Source organism: Haliotis cracherodii, unplaced genomic scaffold (assembly GCF_022045235.1).
Source record: "Haliotis cracherodii isolate W230 unplaced genomic scaffold, xgHalCrac1.p SCAF_21, whole genome shotgun sequence".
NCBI classification, from domain to species: Eukaryota; Metazoa; Mollusca; class Gastropoda; order Lepetellida; family Haliotidae; genus Haliotis; species Haliotis cracherodii.
In genome coordinates this window covers 4,342,289-4,358,453 of record NW_027266277.1, presented here as the reverse complement: position 1 = coordinate 4,358,453, position 16,165 = coordinate 4,342,289, and the positions used below count along the sequence as shown (strand labels likewise).

At 46.0% G+C, this 16,165-nt stretch overlaps 1 protein-coding gene across 1 annotated transcript; it reads right to left on the bottom strand.

The window, feature by feature from the left end:
- Positions 1–3,583: 3,583 nt before the first annotated feature.
- LOC139471041 (vitelline envelope sperm lysin receptor-like) lies at positions 3,584–15,903 on the bottom strand. The gene is made up of 10 exons (XM_071253343.1): positions 15,888–15,903; positions 12,117–12,151; positions 9,627–9,669; positions 8,791–8,978; positions 8,249–8,397; positions 7,639–7,784; positions 6,839–6,923; positions 6,112–6,265; positions 4,312–4,354; positions 3,584–3,597 (listed from the first exon to the last, which is right to left on the bottom strand). The coding sequence occupies exons 1-10, from the start codon at positions 15,901–15,903 to the stop codon at positions 3,584–3,586; spliced, it is 873 nt and encodes a 290-aa protein (XP_071109444.1).
- Positions 15,904–16,165: the final 262 nt, after the last annotated feature.

The following is a 16,165-nucleotide window of genomic DNA, read 5'->3' as shown; positions in this document are numbered from 1 at the left end:
AAGTCTCATGTACTAGGGTTAGAGTAGCTTCCCTTTGACCAAGGGCAGTTACTCTAGCGGACAGACCGATGGATTGCCGCGAAAGGCAATTGAAAACAAGTTGTGTAGGGAATTGTTGTTTTACTTATATGTTGTTTCGCCACTGTATAAGAAACATATTTCAGTTGGAACTATATTGGCTGCTGTCACTGTCCGACTGACACATCACTTATCCTGTGACGTAACATATATTAATAAGCACATTCCAGGAAAACAATGTTTGGGTAATGTTTGTGAGAGATGGAAAGCATTTTTCAAGCACACAATTGAAGAATGACATTATATGATAAAGAGGTTATCACGCTTGTGTGTTTGGGGATGGTAAATATCCTGTATTAGGAATAAACACTATGTATTTTGCTTGCCAAAATCGCCTACATCTGTACTGTTTTAGTAAACAGTGAGAAAATGGTCACGTTTCTTCTATATGTTGAAATTGAAATGTGATTTAAAATAACTCAGCTCTCTTTTATGAAGCAAAACAAAATCTCAGCCTAAAGTAAGGAAGGAAATAACCCGATCACAACCCACCCCATCAAATAGTCCGCCCCTAAGAATCCACATATTATGATCTACCCAGTCATCCGTACACTGGACTTCACGTCTGAATTCAAGAAGTGGCGATGATGACACTAAGAGGGAGTTGAAAAGGGATTTCACGGGAGAGAATACACGAAGATATGGAAAGCACATTTGGCCATGACTGCCCTTCCTTTTCGGCCGTCCAAAATTGGGCTGCTTGTTTTAGCAAGGTGGAAGTAGCACTGACTAAGCCGTGAAGATCCGAGTTAGAATTAATCTTCAGCAACCAATGCTTGTAGCAAAGGCTACTAATAGCTTCATTTTTGACAAATTGTCCGGAACCGTCGAAAACAGATGTAACTATATCTGTGGTCACCACGTTTATTGGAACCGTGAAGATCCGGGCTAGAATAGGTCTTCAGCAACCCATGCTTGCCGTAAAAGGTAACTGTGCTTGTCGTAAGAGGCGATTAACTGGATTGGGTGGTCAGGCTCGGTGACTTGGTTGATGCATCTCATCGTATCCCATGGATCGATGCTCATATCAATCACTGGATTGTCTGGTCGTCATATAGATGGAATATTGCTGAGTGCGGCGTTAACAACAAACCAAACCAACCACGTTTAGTGAGTGAGCTGGGTTCAACGCCCCTTGTAACAGTCTGCCAGTTATATCACGGCGTGTCGGCTTATTGCTTGAGAAGAGCCACAAGGGATGTAGGTCTTGGACGTTTACCAAGTTGGTGGAACCCAAGAGCACAGGCATATATGGTGATGATTAAACGGAGAAACAAATCAAGGCGAACCGAGATTCGAACCCACATCACAGGTTTCTAGTGTGACCACAGGGCACGCCACTTTGCAACGTATCCCCTTACTGTCCAAGAAAACAGACTTAACTTAACCGACTGATGCCACCTGTTTGTACTAGATTCGTAGAGGGTGAGAAAGTCTTACCACCTTTTCCTCAAGATGTTTTACACCTGATGAAAGTGACCCAGATTCTCGTCAAATATTTATCACAGCGTCCGCTGCTGGTCATGTGTCAATATTCTGGGTACCAACCTTGCGGAAAGCTTGATCAGTGTGTCAGTAAAGTTTGTGTTTTTTGTGGGGTTTTTTGTGTAAAATATGTAAATTTGTATATTTTGGTTATGTTTGTTTGTTGTTTAAGGCCACAGTGAGCAACATTCCAGCTTTGTAAATAAGAGTCTTGACCAGACATACCACATCTTCCCGAGTCAAGAGAGTTTGCTGACTGCAAAAGTCCAGTTTCCACCCTTGCCGAACTACGCTGGAAATCACAGGGTTTTGGCTGGACTAACGGGTCTGTGCATAGTCAAATCCAAACCGCGTAACGAAATCGACATTCGGTTCATTAACGACATAGCGACTGCCGTGCAGATCTCGGTCGGAAGCAGAATCTGCAGAGCATATGTCCGTCGACTGATATTTTGCAAATCTTTCCATGTCTTTAATCAAGGCGCTCAAGTATTTTGATGCACCTCTTCAGAACAATATACATGTTGAATATCGATCAGATCGTTATGACTGGGCGCCTCCATTTCGTTTGAAGCATACGGTTGCCCATAAGTGACATGGAGTCTGTTTTTCAATATTTTGATATTTCACTCACTTTTATCGTAACCTTTGCAAATTAACACATTTGTCATACAAATATGTGATAAATCATTATATAAACAAGCAAAAACATGGAAAATGTACTTTCAAGTAGCTATTGAATCGCTGAAATGTGAAGCGAAAATGTCAAAAGCTAAAATGAAAATTTCAAAAACAAAAACGAAAAGGTCAAAAACTAAACTGAAAAAACAGAAAACTATTTCCACCGCGGTGATAAGATTTCTGTATTTTCATCTTAGTTTTTGACATTTTCGCTTTTGTTTTTGACATGTCTATTTTGGTTTTTGTAAGTGAAATATCAATATATTGAAAAACTGACTCCATGTCCCTAATGTGCCACCGTAGATACCAGTTGTGGTTTTTGAACGCAAATGCAAGCTTGCGCCCCTGTCGGATATCTGCAATCCTTATTCTAAGTACACTTACAATGAAGGAAGGTATTGTATTAGGTGGTGGTCGTTATGGAAGTGATTGGTATATAAAATATTTGAAAGTATTCTTTTTGAAACCGGCCGTAGCTTCCAGTATTGATACAAAAAGAGCTGATACAACCACCAGACCCGTGAAGTTCCGGGCTTGAATAGGTCTTCAGCAACCCAAGCTTGCTGTAAAAGGTGCTTACGCTTGTCGTAAGAGGCAACTGACGGGATCGGTTGGTCAGGCGTCAATCGTATCCCAATTGCGTGGATCTATGCTCATGATGTCACTGGATTGTCTGGTCCAGACTCGATTATTTAAAGACCGCCGTCAAATAGCTGGAATATTGCTGAGAACGCGTTAAACAACAAACAAACCAGTCCAGTGAAAAGTTCCTCACTGGGGCAAGGTGAGCTGAACAGACTGTTTCAACCCTTGGAAGTTGGCTCTTTACGCCGCTTACTTACGGAACAATATTTCAGTTATACCTGGGCGTGTGAGTTAACGTTACGCAGGCCAATGTACCACCAAGCCTTGGGTATGTTGCAGACAGACCAAGGATAAAAAACACGGTCATTTGATCCTGATTCAATCAAGGGAGGCAACCCTCCACACCGAACAAAGGCGGTAATTCAAATGGGCCACCTGAGTTTTCTTGGTAAAAAGGGTACAGCAGTCATCTGACGGCTCACACAGGCACCAAATTACAAGACTGCCTAAACTGTTCAAAGTGAGAAGCACTTTCAAACTGGAAACAAAAACTGAGCACGATTTGTACCACACACGGTTTTTTATTTTTTTTCTATGCGTTTGCTTAACAAGTGGGCGACTACACAAACAGAGAAGGATTGCAACAACGACAGCATGGAACAGACGGTTAGCAACAAGGAGCTGTAAGATGATATTCCAACTTGCACGATGGCGTCGGTCACAGCACAACGGTGGATAACGTTCCTGGTTCGAGTCATTTTGTGCCGCCTGTAAAGGAAAATAGTTGAAACAAGATAAGTGTTTGCATTTCTAGAATGCAACATATCATATAACAGATGACCAGTACCTTCTAGTAGTGGGAACGGATGGTACAGCCGTCCAAGACACCGTAATTCGCTGCTTCAAGGTTTGTCAGCATCATACCCGCGTGAGGTGGGGTGAGGTTGGAGGATGCGATGGGAGGGTGGAAGCGCTCGCGTGCAAAGACTTATGCCGATTGCATTAAGCTAGCCCACTGATGTACCATGCCACAGTTTAACACGAATACCCCACTCAAACAGCATAATGATTACTAGCGGTACAATTTTTTAATATCTTTTAGTATGGCACGGCAGGTGATCGAACCCAGGACCTTCCACTCTCAGGGAGGGCGCTCTGGCACTTGACGACGGAGGCGGTCACGGGGACACTGAATAGGCATGCGTGACACCAAGTGAGCCAGTATTGTTCTCGCCATGTCATACTTAAGGTAGAATGGTATCTGGACCAGGCAAACTGCTGACTGTACGCACAAACATTGGTTCACAATACTGGGGCGCAATGACAAGCGATCAGCCACGTCACACAGCCTGATCACCCGCTCGACTCACACGACACACATTCAGACCCGGTACCCGACTGATATGACAATAAAGACAACGGTTGAACCCAGTGTGCTAGGACATTGATGATGAAATTATTTAACGTCACGTTTTTACAAACCTTTCTTCGGCGTCAATGGATTTTCTACGTAGTTACACGAACTCTGGGAAAAAAAAGATCACATTTAAAGGTATTTAAAATTCCTTTCAATAAAAAGTTGTCAGGCTGCGCTAAGTGTGCAAGGTACGAGGCACAATAAGAGGATCACTAGATCTGTTGACACGAAACCGTCTCTCAGAAACCGTTATAAAGTGTTCAGCTTACATGAAAGTTGACGCCGCACTTGCAATATTCCAGCTATATGACGGCGGTCTGTAAATCGATTCTGGACCAGACAATCCAGTGACATGATACCAAGTCAACGAGCCTGACTTCCGGATCCGGTTTGTCGCCTCTTTTGACAAGCATAGTCCCTCTGTACGGCAAGAATAGGTTGCTGAAGATCTATTCTAACCCGGATCTTCACGGGTCGCCATATATCTTTTAATTTGATTATGTCCAAAATATAGAAGTGAAAGAAAAAGGGTCGGATGTTCGATTAGCTGAATGCATAATTATGTTTTTAATCGTTAGTAAATATGAACGTCTTTTTCACGAATTGTTGCGAGATACTAGAAACGAATATTTTGAATTTAGTGATGCAAAGTCATTGTTATTTTCAAAATTGATTACTTTATTCGACATATGATGTAAATTCAACAAGAAAACAGCGTCATCACCAGTTCCTGCCATGGGGCACATCAGAATTGTGTTTGTTCATATAGTAGTGAATAATACTGAAGTTATTAACTATAAATTAAAAAGGTCCTATAAAGCCTTCAGAATAGATACTTTAGACAATAGAGTCGCTTTATGTCATCAGAAAAAATGGTTAAATGTCTTTATGAACATGTCTTAAAAAGACTTGCAAAGTTTCATTCATGTAAGAAAACATTTATTGCAGTAAACACTAAGTTAAAAAGCACGGACAGGGGTAAACACCAGTTTTCCAACTCATTTGAGATGGTGACAAGTAACATCAGTTTGTAAAATTTCCTTTCTCTAACTTCAATAGTTTGAGAAAAATTGTCCCCATTGAGAAGCGGACGGACGAAGTTCTTTCCTATATTCCCCGCCCCACTTCACCCCAATTATGTTCACTTGATGTACAACATAAGGAGCTTCATTTCAAATACCCGAAATCCTTGTATTAGAACCAGATATGTCAGCCCAGCAATCTCATTATAATCATATCTTAATTCTCACTATCGCTAAACAAAGATCTGAGGACACCCCATGACATGTCACGTCAGACCGACCTTTCATCCGACCAATAAAAGCGTCGCTTACCAGATCATGAAACTGACTCGGAATGCGTTTTCTATTAATGCAACCTCGAAAACGTTAACACGGGATATTCTGAACGACAGTTACTGCCCGTACAACTGATTCCGTAAAAATTATCGTCTATCTCTCGTTTTCGAGGCATAAACATTTAAACGGAGAAGGCGTTGCACAGTACGTGGGAAGCACTGCCATGCAATCGCAACCATATATTAGACATTCCGGAATATTCGTTTGTTCAGTTTTCAAAACTTTAATCGAGAACAGTGTCAACATATTTTCCAAGCGTAATCTGAAGTCGCCAGGTTGAAATGAGTGCCGAAAAGCTCGAGCAAGCTGCTTTCTAATTGGCCGATGCTGACTTCTTGTTAGTCACTTTAGTGGTCGGTCAAAGTTCGTGAAAGGTCGTTCTGACGCGACCCGTAATGGGATGTCCTCAGATCTTTGTTTAGCGGCAGCGAGAACTTAGATCTGATTTTAATGAGATTGGTGAGCCTAGCAAGAGAACTTGAGTCGTGTGAAAGGGAAATAACTCACCCCATCGCAATTTTTGGAACAGATTACAAAGGTACAGCGGAAGTTCAATGTTTGAGTCCCGACCAATTTAAAAGCCTTGAAGTAAGGGCTTGCGGTCCTCCGGCCTTTGGTGGTAAAGCCATCGGTCTTCTTGATAATCATCCCGTCACCGCAGCTGAAAGCAACACATTTCAATCATGGTCAATCATGGTCAATCATGGTCAGGCATGGTCGCGTGTTACTTCAAGTACCTCACGATGTGTAAGCTTAGACAACCCTGAAGTGACAGGCCCTGGACGTTGCAATGAACACTGGTACTGAACTGTCAAACCATGGATCATAATAAGGACGATTGTCAAATAATCTGTTTTCAGATTTTAAGACAATGAAGACATGTCATGCAATATTCTGTGTGCAGAAAAGTGCAAAAAATTGGTTGCTGAAGACCTATTTTAGCCCGGATCTCCACGGGTCGGGTGCTTGGGAATTCTAAACAAGAGTGAGTGAGTGAGTATGGTTTTACGCCGCTTTTAGCAATATTCCAGCAATATCACGGCGGGGGACACCACAAATGGGCTTCACACATTGTACCCATGTCGGGAATCGAACCCGGGTCTTCGGCGTGACGAGCGAACGCTTTAACCACTAGGCTACCCGACCGCCCCTCTAAACAAGACGGGCCACTGGTTGGCCTGTAAGCAGTTGACCATTGACTTTAATCACACAGGCTCTAGAAAAGATCACTCACCCTGCTATAAGAACGTAGTATTTGGAAAACCTTCCACTGACATAGCACCCTATTGCCTGTAGGCCAACTTCGTCGGTATAGTTTCCTGTTGAGAGAAAATGATCTGAGTTATTGATCAATGCAAAGCAGGCCATGTCAAAGCCCAGATGAGTAGGAGGTTCTGGCACGCGATGAAGGTGCAAGTGCAAGGTGTGCACCGGGGACAAAGTTATTGAACCAACATGGGTATCACGATTATTGTTATCACTGCCTATAAACCAGGCAAACCAGCTAATGATCAGTGGGACCAACGTGACAAGCCGTGCCCATTTCGCCGGTTGTCACACCCACAGGGGACTCGTGAACCTTCCGGTTAGATTAGGTCTTCAGCAACCCATACACCACGAACGGGATCGGGTGGTCAGGCTTGCTGTGTTGGTTGATGCATGTCATCGTATCCCAATTGGATGGATCGATGCTGATTATATCAATTTTAAATGTCCCCAATTTTTGTCAATAGGATTGAAACTGGACCATATCCGTTTCACTGGTTTCGAAAAGTTACAACTGACGCATTTAAATTTGACTTGTAAACTATATTTGATATCAACAGACAAGACTGAGTGCTTGTTTATAGAACCAATCACTCCCATCGGCCATTGCCAGTGCCGCTACTTGAAATAAAAAAGACATCAAGCGGCTTGTCGCAGTCTGACACGAGTGAGCAGGAAATTTCTCGACTAAAGCCGCCGGCTCTGAGCCTCTCAAGGACTAACTTAATTTCATACTGATGACGAAAGATTCGAATACACATAACCCACCGAGAAGCACTGCTTGTAGTTGAATATATCGTCCCATTCGAATTTTGCCAACAAGTCTCTTGTGTTGGACATCAGCAAGGTACATGTCAATGTTCGAATTGGCTTCCTTCCCTTTGTTGGACAGAATTCCCTCCAGTGGCTGCTTGCTACAGAAGATAAGGCATTATATTGGTGAAAAGGAAATATGATGCAGCATACATTAGTGGAAGCTAACACTGAACGTCTTTGAACAATGTTCTCTTTAAGTCCTGTCAGCTTAAAGGGGTGGTCCACAGTCGGGCCCCCCCAGACTCCAATCCAAGTGTAGACTCTGAAATGTCTTGTGACACTGAGGAATTGTTTTCACGTAGAAAAGGATAAGAAATAACTAAGACTGAAACAAAAACTGAAAAATTAGACAGTCAAGGTTGTGTCAGTTGAATCAAACTCGCTTGGACTGCCAATTTAGCTTTGCAAACATGTCGTTATATAGGCATTGGACTTTCTAAGCGTCGATGTTACGTCAAAAAAAACTTTGATATCGTAATTTACCACGAACGATATTATCAGACTATCACGTTCCGCCCTTTTGAAATTAAAATCTTGTTTCAATGCTCACTGAATTACCTACCTGTTTGAAAATGTCGATTTCGGGCTTTCGCGCTCGCCGAAGTTGTCGTAGGTACAGGTGATGACCTTCGGTGCCTCCCCGCTGATAATGATGCCGCCCGTGAGAGGGACGTACACGTGGAGAACATACGTTCTACTGTCATCCTTTCTCTGCAATAAGATGAACGAGTCTGGTTCATGCCGGTTGGAGATGTGTAGGAGTTCTACCAGCTTAATTTGGAAAGGAAAAACAAACATATGCGGGCCCAAGACATTATCACTTCAGTGAAACTGATTTGGGCGGGTCTGGGATTCGAACTCAGCGCTAGCCGATCTGACCCGTCAGCAACCCATGCTTGTCGCAAGAGGCGAAAACAGGACCAGGTGGCCAGAGTCGCTGACTTTGTTGAGGCATGTTATCGTCTCCAAATTTGTGTAGATAGATGTTCATGATATTATCACTGGATTGTCTGAGCAAGAGTAGATTATTACAGACTGCCGTCACACAGCTGGAATATTACTCCCTTGCCTGGAGATGATGTGCCATTATTCGCTTATACTTACATTGAAAACGCACACCTTCAATGGGTCGCCCGTAAGGTGACCACGTAGTCCCCATTTCCCGGCGCCGACTTTGAAGAACAGGAATGTACGTCCACCTTGGCACACGGCATACGGCTGTGCATCCACCATATCCGTCAACACGCTAAGATTGGCAACGTTGTCGCCATTTTCGGGACATGTGGACGACACTATGGAGATATGTTTTTTTAAGATGGGGCAAGTATGTTTTACTTTCAGGGACACAATATAAGAGTTCTACCACGGTCGTTAATTAAATATAGGTTAGTTCAAGAGGACCTGTGTCTGATCATTAAAATGGTTGGCATAGTTTCTTTGAACGGAAAGCTACCAAATCACACGTCAAGGCCGTAGGTAACTTTTGACGGGGGGGGGGGGGGGGGAGGGATCACTTGTCCCCAACTTAAAATGATTTCCATAAAAAATCTATGGGGGCAACTATCCACTTGTATCACGGGTGTCAGCTTAATGTGGAAGGAAAGCACTTCGTAAAGGTGAGGTGAAATTGTGTTTAACGTCGCGTGCAAGATTATTGCACTTATATAGCGACGTGAGTGGGAGTGCGAGTGCGTGAGCGTATGCGTGTGCGCTAGTCCGGACTGATGCCCATTTTATAGTGCGATCCCACTGATATACCACGCCGCAGTTTAATATGGATATCCCAGACACAGTATACCGACTCCAAGCCGACCAGTTCTTGTTTTAGCCCTTTAAATCCGAGAGCCAGGCAGGGTAACAAAAAGTACCATCTTTTAACGTCTTTTGTTTTTTGGTTTAACGCCCCCTTCCTCCCGGGGGATCGAGCCGTTTATACTCACCACTGGATATGTAGTCTAGTCGACCATAGCTTTCGTGCACAATCTATCAGATGAAACATTTAGATAATTTTGGCATTTGGTTGATAATACCGACGAACATTGTGTTAGTTTAATTTGCAAAACTTAACAGTCTTCAGTGTGGTTGGTGATATAAGAATAGTTTCAGTTGTCTGTTTCTTCACGCAATAGTTAAGTTTCTTGGTAGTACCAGCCCTGAAGGTGACCGAGTCTCACGTCGTTTTCTGCAACCTTAAAGCTCTTTACTGACATATCATACATGTTAAAAAAAAAAATCAGCCGCCAGCCCTAAACTCCGACCCCAGCATGGGTAAGGTGCTGACAACCCTGGAGCGAACCGGGATTTGAACCGACAATCACAGGTTTCTGTCGCGCCCAAGGGACGCAACTCTGCACAGCGAATTGCGGCGCCTCAGACGCCCCGTGCCCCTGATGTGGGAGGATAGTCCGAAAGTCTGAACTCCATGAGAACGGGTATGGCTCTGACAAATCAATGGGCGTGAGGGTGTAGGAGCCTTTTAACAGTTGCCTGAAAGTTTGTTGTTTAACGCTGCCCTCGGCAATATGCCAGCCAACTGTCAATTATCAGGTATATGACACTGTCAACCTCTACAATGTAAAGATTATTAATTTTGGTTACAAAAATTAAATGAATAAAATAGGAAAAGGAGAAAAAGATAGGGGTCAGTTTTGCATGCATTTGCATTAACTCATTATTTAAAAAATGTGTATGGAAAACAAAATTTACTGTGATATTTTCTGCATGACATAGCGCAACCCACATATGTACCTGCTCTTCATTTTCTGATTAAACACACAGTAACCAGAGACTGACACTTGCCTCAAAGTGTAGTCTGATGATTCATTGTCAAAGGTTTCATTGCCTCAAATGTTCAGCCAAAACGAAGGAAAAAGAAAAAAAACTACATGTTTGTTATATTCGTAAAGTAATATAAATATTCGACACAAACGTCAAGTTTTGAGTAATATACCTATGTTTGGTGGTGGTGCTGATCAAAGTGGCTTCATGCAACTGGGTGAGAGTTTGGTTTAACGCCGCTTTTAACAGTATTCCAGTTATATCATGGCGTGTCGGCTTAATGTGGGAGGAAGGCCCGAAGTGATGCAGGTCTCAGACGTTTACTACTTCGGTGAAACCCACGAACACGGGTATGGTGCTGACAAACCTAGAAACATAACCGGGGCGAACCGGGATTCGAACCCACAATCATAGGTTTGTATCGGTGTCCAAGGGACGCAACTCCGACTGGGCCACCCGTGGCCCCTCATGCAACTGGCATGAGTTCGTTTTCACCCTCCATTAAACAGTATTTCAGTTACGTCAAGGCTTTGTATGGAAGGAACGGTGGTGAGGTGAGGTGAAATGCGGTTGAAGAATATTGTACTCATAGTGCGACGTGTATACATGTGTGCGATACATTACAGCCCAACATGGATACACGACTGAAATTACCGACTCCAGGCCGACCAGTCCTTGTTTTATCCCCTCAATACCAGTCAGTGAGTTGGGTTTAATACCGCTTTTAACAGTATTACAGTTATATCACGGCGTGTCAGCTAAATGTGGAAAGCCCGAATAGATGCAGGTCTCAGAAACCCACGAGCACGGGTATGATGCTGACAAAACGAGAAACAATCGGGGCGAACCGGGATTCGAACCCACAATAAAAGGTTTCTGGCGTGCTCAAGGGACGCAACTCTACACCTCTGAGGTGAGGTGAGGTGAAATGGGGTTAAACGTCGCGTCCAAGATTATTGCAATTATATGGCGACGTGCATGCACGTGCTTGTACTAGTCCGGACTGATGCCGATGTATTGTTAGATGCAATGAGATACCCACTCAGACACAGTATACTGACTCCGAGCCGACCAGTCCTTGTTTTAGCCCCTTAATGCCGAGAGCCAGACAGTTTAACATTAAGTACCATCTTTTAATGTCTTTTGGTATGACGCGGCTGGGGATCAAACCCTAGACCTTCCGCTCTCCGGGCGGATGCTCTACCACTAGACCACGGAGGCGGTCTGCAACCTTGAGCGAATCAGTGCGGTTTTACGCCGCTTTTAGCAATAATCCATCAATATCACGGTGGGGGAACACCAGAAATGGGCTTCAAACTTAGTACCCATGTGGGCACTCAAACCCGGGTCTTCGGTGTGATGAGCGAACGCTTTAACCTTTAACCACAAGGTTACCCGACCGCTGCAGCTGCCTTAGAACAGTTTCAACACGTTTCTTAGAAACAACGGTTAACGTTTTTACGCCGATACATTCACAAACATGTTTCTTTAAAATTGACAAAACTCTTGTGTGGAATCTAAGACATGGAATTATTACAACATCATAGCCAACTGAAGAAAGGATAGCAAAATCAAATAACAAAAAGTAGTTCTTGGTCTAGCATTCGAGCCATAAACATGTCATGCAATGTGGCCTTGAACTGTGAACCTACCAAGGTCAAGGCGACGACCGTCAGTGTGAGAACACCTGCAAATGAAAATATGACATGGTAATTATACCAGAGCTCGAGATAATTAAGTGCGTATTTAACGCAAATACGCAGCTTAACTGAAATACGCAGACAAATTAATCCCTAGCGTATCAAATACGCCCCCAAAACTACACTCTGGAAATAAAATTAATGTGTATATTACAACGATTACATGAAACGGTTGCGTATGTCACAACTGTTAGATAAAATGATTGTGTTCCAGCCGATCGAAGTTCACATACCGACAGTTAGATTCGGAAAAGCGACAAACATACTGATAGATGCCAATTAAAAAGCACACCATGCCAAGTCAATATTCATGTTCTTGAACAGTCGCTGATTGGTGATTAAAGAAACAACGCCTTCCTCACAATGCTAGGTTTTGAAAACAAGAATGGATTCCCAGAGAAGGAGCCGCAAGCAGTCGCAGACGGGTATACTACTATTCACAAAGTTGTAAATGACTTACAGGGTTTATAACATGTTTTCACATTAAAATACCCAAATGTCAAGAAAAAGGTGGATAAAACAAATTTGAATACCCTCTAAAAATTGTGGATACCCAATCAAAATCAACCCCAACAATTTGAAGGGTATGTGTTGCAATACCCACAAGCCATGACAGATTAACTTTTATCGGGTGTGTTTTTTTTAACTTCTTTAAAGTAGTGTATATGCGACGTCACTGAGTGTGAAACATTGGTGAGGAAACAGATGAGGAACGATTGTGCTGACAACAAGCATCTGGAACAGTACCACAGTAAGTGGGTGAACACGGGTCCTGGCGGGGCGTCAGGTGGCGAGTGCATGATTTGCGAGTGCTTGGTGGGCGAGTGGGTGCATGGTGGGCGAGTGGGTGCATGGTGGGCGAGTGGGTGCATCGTGGGCGAGTGGGTGCATGGTGGGTGAGTGGGTGCATGGTGGGTGAGTGGGTGCATGGTGGGCGAGTGGGTGCATGGTGGGCGAGTGGGTGCATGGTGGGCGAGTGGGTGCATGGTGGGCGAGTGGGTGCATCGTGGGCGAGTGGGTGCATGGTGGGTGAGTGGGTGCATGGTGGGCGAGTGGGTGCATGGTGGGCGAGTGGGTGCATGGTGGGCGAGTGGGTGGATAGGCGAGTTGAGTGGATAAATTACGCCGCTTTGTGCAATATTCCAGCAATATCACGCTATAACCACTGTGCTACCCACTGTGGCAGGGTGTCGAATGTACCGTGGAGTGAGTTGTGGCATAACGGTGTCATGTCGTGGAATCTGGCGTGGTGCGGCGTGGTGCGGCGTGGCGCGGTGGGAAGTGGCGTGGTGGGTGGTGGGTGGTGAGGATGTGGCATGGTGGGTGGTTAGGATGTGGCATGGTGGGGTGGTTGGATGTGGCATTGTGGGGTGGTGGGATGTAGCATGGTGGGGTGGTGGGATGTAGCATGGTGGGTGGTTAGGATGGGGGATTGATGGGGTGGTTAGGATGTGGCATGAAGGGGTGGTGGGATGTGGCATGGTGGGGTGGTGGGATGTAGCATGGTGGTGTGGAGAGGATGGGGCATGGTTGGGTGGCGAGGGTGGGGCATGGTGGGGTGGCGAGGATGTGGCATGGTGGGATGTGGCATGGTTAGGTGGTGGGATGTGGAAAGGTGGGATGTGGAAAGGTGGGATGTGGCATCGTGGGCTGGCGAGGATGTGGCATGGTGGGGTGGTTGGATGTGGCATGGTGGGGTGGTGAGATGTGGCGTGGTGGTGTGGTGGGATGTGGCATGGTGGGGTGGTGAGGATGTGGCGTGATGGGATGTGGCATGGTGGGGTGGTGGGATGTGGAATGGTGGGGTGACGAGGATGTGGTATGGTGGGTGGTTAGGATGGGGGATTGATGGGATGGTTAGGATGTGGCGTGGTGGGATGTGGCATTGTGGGGTGGTGGGATGTAGCATGGTGGTGTGGAGAGGATGTGGCATCGTGGGCTGGCGAGGATGTGGCATGGTGGGGTGGTTGGATGTGGCATGGTGGGGTGGTGGGATGTGGCATGGTGGGATGTGGCATGGTGGGATGTGGCATCGTGGGGTGGCGAGGATGTGGCATGGTGGGGTGGTGGGATGTGGCATGGTGGGGTGGTGGGATGTGGCGTGATGGGATGTGGCATGGTGGGGTGGTGGGATGTGGCATGGTGGGGTGGTGAGGATGTGGCGTGATGGGATGTGGAATGGTGTGATTGTGGGATGTGGGATGGTGGGGTGGTGGGATGTGGCGTGATGGGATGTGGAATGGTGTGGTTGTGGGATGTGGAATGGTGGGGTGGTGGGATGTGGCATGGTGGGGTGGTGGGATGTGGCATGGTGGGAAGGCGAGGATGGGGCATGGTGGGGTGGTGAGATGTGGCATGGTGGGGTGGTGGGATGTGACATGGTGGGTTGGTGGGATGTGGCGTGATGGGATGTGGCATGGTGGGGTGGCGGGATGTGGCATGGTGGGGTGGTGGGATGTGGCATGGTAGGGGTGGTGGGATGTCGCATGGTGGGGTGGTGGGATGTGGCGTGATGGGATGTGGCATGGTGGGGTGGTGGGATGTGAGATGGTGGGATGTGAGATGGTGGGGTGGTGGGATGTGGCATGGTGGGGCGGTGGGATGGTGGGATGTGGCGTGGTGGGATGTGGCATGGTGTGGTTGTGGGATGTGGAATGGTGGGATGTGGCATGGTGTGGTTGTGGGATGTGGAATGGTGGGATGTGGCATGGTGGGGTGTGAGATGGTGGGGTGGTGGGATGTGAGATGGTGGGGTGGTGGGATGTGGCATGGTGGGTGGTGGGATGTGGCATGGTGGGGTGGTGGGATGTGAAATGGTGGGGTGGTGGGATGTGGCATGGTGGGTGGTGGGATGTGGCATGGTGGGTGGTGGGATGTGGCATGGTGGGGTGGTGAGGATGTGGCATGGTGGGGTGGTGAGGATGTGGCATGGTTGGAGGGTGGGATGTGGCATGGTGGGATGTGGGGTGGTGGGATGTGGCATGGTGTTGTTGTGGGATGTGGCATAGTGGGGTGGTGAGGATGTGGCATGGTGGGGTGGTGGGATGTGGCGTGGTGGGGTGGTGGGATGTGGCATAGTGGGGTGGTGGGATGTGGCATGGTGGGGTGGTGGGATGTGGCGTGGTGGGATGTGGCGTGGTGGGGTGGTAAGATGTGGCGTGGTGGGATTTGGCATGGTGGGGTGGTGGAATGTGAGATGGTGGGGTGGTGGGATGTGAGATGGTGGGGTGGTGGGATGTGGCATGGTGGGATGTGAGATGGTGGGGGGGTGGGATGTGAGATGGTGGGGTGGTGGGATGTGGCATGGTGGGGTGGTGAGGATGTGGCATGGTGGGGTGGTGAGGATGTGTCAATCACCGAATTGTCTAGTCCAGACTCGATTATTTACAGAACACCGTCATATAGCTGGAATACAGCTGAGTGCGGCGTTAAACAACAAACCAACCAACAAACCACAAGTCGTAAGATTTGTATGAGCTACGAAAGTAAAACATACACAAATGGCGCACGTGTTTTGGTTTTGGTTACGGTTGTACCTCATTTTCCAAAGGACTTGTTTATCTTCAAATATCAACACGATTTTAATTGCATCCATCACAACAAACAGTTATAATAATGGACAGACATTGGAGGATAGGTAACGTCGTACTCCTATGCATGTAAGCGGTTGTACAAAGATGTCCTTTGTCACATTCATGTTGTCGAGGCTGGATGAAGACTTACCCCGTAAAGCTTCCATGACGCGCTGATGTGGTTGTCTTAGGATTTCGGTGGTGGTTCCGTGAAGATCGTGCTTTCGAAATTTACCAATCAAAACAAAGCTTTCACAAAAAACATCATGGGTTTCGTTTTGGCGAATGTTTCTAAGCGTGAATGGGATTAATGATGTGTTTCCGTGTTTTTGTTTGGATTTTCCCAAATCTGGGACAGAAAGTGATGTGTGTTTGGGGCATGAGCGATAGGTACGAGGTTTTCATTATCTACAGTGTTGAATTGGAAAG